Source organism: Magnolia sinica, chromosome 12 (assembly GCF_029962835.1).
Source record: "Magnolia sinica isolate HGM2019 chromosome 12, MsV1, whole genome shotgun sequence".
NCBI classification, from domain to species: domain Eukaryota; kingdom Viridiplantae; phylum Streptophyta; class Magnoliopsida; order Magnoliales; family Magnoliaceae; genus Magnolia; species Magnolia sinica.
Window position 1 is genome coordinate 78,928,092 of NC_080584.1, and position 5,082 is coordinate 78,933,173.

Genomic DNA, 5,082 nt, shown 5'->3' on the forward strand with positions numbered 1-5,082 from the left:
TCATTCAACACTCTTTCCTATAATGTGGTTCACCTGAGATTGGGATATACCTCATTTTTGGTATCATAGCCTAAAATGATCTAGAAACACAGATGGACAGCATGGATGAAAAATATACATCATGGTGGGGCCCACAGATCACCGACCATCAGCCACTGGCTGGTGGCAGTGGGAGTAGCCAATCCGTTTCCTCTATACTCGCACTCATCAAGCAATCCTGAAAATCCAAGTAATAGCTGTCGGATGTATGGTTAAGAGTAAGTGACTGGTTGATGAGTGCATCTGAGCTTTCAGCAGGTAGGACCTACGTGGCAACTGTTACCCATGTGAATACGGATCCTCTCTTTGCGTCTAGCAGGAAGTTGTAATCTAAGGGCCTGTTTGGCCGGGCAGATCGGATGGGATTGGAAGGTAGATCCTGGGATTAGCCAGCGTGCCAAACAGACACGGGATGTTGATCCCGGGATATAGCAATCCCATGGATCTTAAGTCAATCCACTGACGTCACCATCATTACCTTTAAATCTCATCTAATCCACCCTAATCCCTTCAAAATTGCCCGGGACGTGTTTGGTTTGAGGGGTTGAAAGGGATTGAAAGGTTTAATCAAGGGATTGGCCGGGCGTGCCAAACAGACCGGATATAGCAATCCCATAGATCGTGAACCAATCCACTGACACAGCTATCATTACCTTGAAATCCCTGCAATCCAATCTAATACCATCCAATCCCATCCAATCTGCCCGGCCGAACAGGTCCATTGGACCGTGTGACTGTGGAATGCATTGAATTTGCATCACTGACTGAGACGGACCAATCGCTATGTAGCAAAGGAGGAAAAAAGCAGGAAAGTTGTGGTTTGGGCAAACAGAGGATCCGGACTCGATTAGAATATAGATACCCTCCATCTAAAATGGGACCCACAATTTGGATGGTTCAGATAGCTGTACATCAGTGCCAGTTGTGAGGAGGATGAGACACATCTTTTAAACTCTGCAAAAAAAACTAACGCAATCCCAACTGCCCACCAGATTTGCAATCTGGATTTTCGATTCAAAGAAACTCAAACAAGAAGAGATCAAAATGATAAAACTCCAATAGCAATATAAAACACGACAGTATCATGTAGCTGTTATAACCACAGGATTTCAAAGAAACCTATGGCACGTTTGGATCCTCAATTCAACTGAAACGTGATAATCGGTCGATGCAGAACAAGTAACCTAGTTCCATGATTTCAAGTTGGACCTAAAACAATCTAAACCACAAATAGGGAACCAACATCTGCTCTGTTCAACTGAAATATCACGATTGAATTCAATTGAACATCCAAACGTGGCCTATATACAGACAGAAACTGAAGAAGACAGAGCTACTATAAGAAACTAATTTCTACGCCACGATTTGAATTGGAATTTGGGATGTTGAGATCTCTCCATGACAATCTCTACTCCTTGGAACTTGCTGACGACACGCTTTTGGACCGTGAATTCGTTGATGAATTGCTCGGCAGTTCAGAGCTTTGAGAAGCCGCCGGTGAAGAGTTGGAGAAGAAAACCACGTTCTGATTTTCTGCGAGAATCTGAAGCGATCTCGGTACCGGTGGGACGTTTGCTTCCAAAACGCCCTCCAAGATTTGAATAACCTGCCCCATAGACGGCCTGTCATTCTCGTCGTCTTGAATGCACCAGCCTGCAACTCTGCAAGCTCGACCAAGCTCTTCCATGTTCGCATTTCCCTCCAATCTGTAATCCAACAAGCAATGGATTTCACCATCCATGATTTTTCTCAGAGCCCAAATCGGGAAAAAGACTGTTTCCCCAACCGCCGATTGCTCTGTATTCCTCCTCCCTGAAATGATCTCGAAAACCATCATCCCATAGCTGTAGACATCGGCTTTTGGCGTGATTGCCAGGCCTGAAATCCATTCAGGAGCAAGATAGCCTCTTGTTCCTCTCATGGTTGTTAAAACCCGACTGAATTCCCGCCCAACAAGCTTTGCCAGACCAAAATCAGCCACCTTGGGACAGAACCCACCATCCAGAAGTATGTTTTCTGGCTTAATATCGCAATGTATGATACAGTCTCTGCATTTCTCATGAAGATAAGATATTCCTCTTGCCGTCGCAATCGCAATCTGATACCTCGTTGGCCAATCCAGGACATTGGAATTCTTACCAAACAGATGAGAATCCAAAGACCCATTTGGCATGTAATCATAGACAAGCAGCCTTTTAGCCATTTCGGAGCAAAACCCACGAAGGCGGATGAGATTAACGTGTTGGATCGTCCCGATTGTGCTAACCTCCGTCCGGAACTGCTTTTCTCCTTGCCGAAGCCCTTCAAGCTTCTTCACTGCCACTGTTGTTTGATCAGGTAAAGTCCCTTTGAAAACAAAACCGAAACCTCCACCACCTAATTTCTCTGAGAAGTTCTTCGTTGCCATCTGCAGACTTCGGAAGCTAAATGCAGTCAAAGAGCCTTGAACTGCATCCGAACAAACAATATTCCGTTGCCACCGTCGCCTCCAAATAAAAAACAGAACAATACCCAATAGAAAAACAGCTCCTGCAACTGCGCCTACAAAAGCCCATGTAATGGTTCCCTTCCTACTGACCGAAAACTTCATTTCAGAGGGATCAAGACGGAGATGAAGAGTGCCTTCGTCAACATTTCCACCAGACAACTGCTTCAGATCTAACAATTCTCCATTCCATATCAAACACCTGCTCTTGAAAGCATAAGCAGTGCAAGAACAGTCATTTAAGCAAGCCAATTCACATTCACTGACATTCCCAACTGCCAAAGATCGTGAGGGGTCCGGCAGCTTCATGCCAGACAAAGCCCAAAACCCGTCTATCTCACCATCAAAAGACACATTCTGCCCACACCTCAAAGGAGTTTTCCTCCTGCACCCACCTGACCAACTACTCAAATTCCAGTCATTCGGAGACTTTGGCTCGAAACCATGCAAGCACGTACAGGGCAAGCTCTCCTCTTTGCAGCTCCCAAAGGCCCCACAAATAGCATAAACCTCACATTGAGATCTTGGCTGAGACCAGAACAGATTCCATGGCTGTGAGTCTTTCAGCCATGAAAACTGATTAATTTGGCCTGAAGAACCCATCACGAATCTTGAAAGGATGGAATCATTTTTCACCGAATAAGTGAAAAACTTCCTCTCTTTGGTTTCACTGAAATTGAAATTGTATATATAATTCAAGCTCATTTCAGGGACTAAGCTGAAAATATTTCCATCCCAATCCCCACTAGTCCAGTAATTTCGAGTCCCATTCCACGTCATAAAATACTGCGTGCTTTGGTTCGGGTCTATTGAGAGAGAATGGCCCAGGGGCCGGATCTTCGGAGTTCTTCCATGAAGTAAGCCGTTGGTTTTCCTTCGTCACCTTGTTCAAACCAAGCCACCCTCCAGGCAGCCATGTATGAGTTGGGTGATCAAAGCTCTGCCAGTGCAGGACAGACGGATTGGACCGGTCTCTCAGAACTAGATTTCCATTATCTAGGAGGACCGCAACAGTTGAGTTCAACGGCTTGGATGTTAGATTGGTGGACCAGAGAGGAAATTTTGAGGCGCTCAGGAGGACTAGATTGCCATCTTCTGCAATTGTTAAGATTGAATTGGAGGGATTTGGGAGGGGCTTTTCTCTGTTAGCTACCCAGGCAACTGTTTGTTCTGAGATCTGTTTGTACCAGATGCCTATGTAGTAGTTCTGGGATTTGCCTGGTGTGAAGAAACCCAGTTCAAATACCCCGCGTTGGGAGGTTAGGTTATGGGGCCAACTAAGATGTTGAGTTGGGGTGATGGAATCTAAACCATTGGAGAGGTGGGCCTTGAGAGAAAGGATGAAGAAGAGGAGGAGAGAGAGAGAGATGGCATGCTTCTTCTGGTATCCATGCCTACTGAAACATGCACGGACATGCAAGATATATGTAGGGAGGAGAAGATACGATGAGGTGCTTGGAAGGAGGTTTCCTGGTATTGAAGTGCGAAGTTAAAATTACTTAAATACCCCTTGGTTACCATGGTTGACTGGTTCTTCAAAGTTCAAATTTTGTGGCTGAAACACCCTTCTGGACATGGTCAATGTGGAGTTTGTCTTGCCGTCTTGTGCCCGTGTCAAAGTTCTAAAACTCGCTGACTCGACCTGAACTCGTCTGAGTCAGCTTGACTTGGTGAGATTTCAAGCCGAGTCACTGGAAGCCAAGGATTGATGGGCGGTTTTAAGCTGAAATTTGGTAGCTGCAAAAAAAAATTAAAATAAAAATTTTAAAAAAATCATGTTACAAAATACCGAGAATGTCTTATCGTGCTTTGCATGTATCAAAGTTAAAAAAATACCTAAAAATTCAATCTGGAGTCCTTGCATGCATAGTTTTTATATTCACTGGCTTGACTCTAAACTTGTCTAGATCAACTCAACTCACTGAGAATTGGAGCCGAGTCGCCAGAAACACAGTACTGATTCGCTTGAAAACTCTGTCGTGGATGTGACTTGTGATGGTATATCAATGTATCCCAAGAGACTTTAGCACTCTCTTGCATGTGCGGGGTGGAGCTATGCACACGAACATGTTAGGCGAAGGTGGGTGGAAGGACACTCTTAATTTTCTTGGTCCCTATAGTCTATTCAAAAACCTGTCTCCTCCAATACTATATCAAATAATCATTTGCTTTAAAAGTTCAAGTTGTTAGACAACGATATATTAATATCAAGGAACTTGAAGATGACTCAACACTAAGTCAAGAAGACGCGTTGAGTCGACTTGATGGAACTAAAACCGAACAAGGGAAGCAAACCATCCCTACCAGAGGTAAAAGGCACTTAAACACTGACAGTACCTTATGTAGTGAGCTACTATTAGATTTGACGTCGTTAGTATTTCTAATTTATAGTTATTAGATATTGAGTCAACTAAGGTCGAGTCTCAAATTTTGGAACCTTCTTGCATAACACAAGAAATATTCAATAATTAAGTTTTCTTTTTTAAAAAAATGAATGGTAATAAATATTAGAAAAAAAGGAAGGTTTTGCTTACTTCCACACCTTCTTGGGGATGTTC

At 43.8% G+C, this 5,082-nt stretch overlaps 1 protein-coding gene across 1 annotated transcript; it reads right to left on the reverse strand.

The window, feature by feature from the left end:
• Positions 1–1,181: 1,181 nt before the first annotated feature.
• Positions 1,182–3,473, reverse strand: LOC131221834 (G-type lectin S-receptor-like serine/threonine-protein kinase At2g19130). The gene has a single exon (XM_058217133.1). The coding sequence runs from the start codon at positions 3,302–3,304 to the stop codon at positions 1,448–1,450; it is 1,857 nt and encodes a 618-aa protein (XP_058073116.1). The 5' UTR covers positions 3,305–3,473; the 3' UTR covers positions 1,182–1,447.
• Between the last annotated feature and the right edge of the window lie 1,609 nt (positions 3,474–5,082).

Bases quoted from the DNA above. Each gene is read 5' to 3' on its own strand.
- LOC131221834 (XM_058217133.1), bottom strand. From the start codon at position 3,304: ATGACGTGGAATGGGACTCGAAATTACTGGACTAGTGGGGATTGGGAT.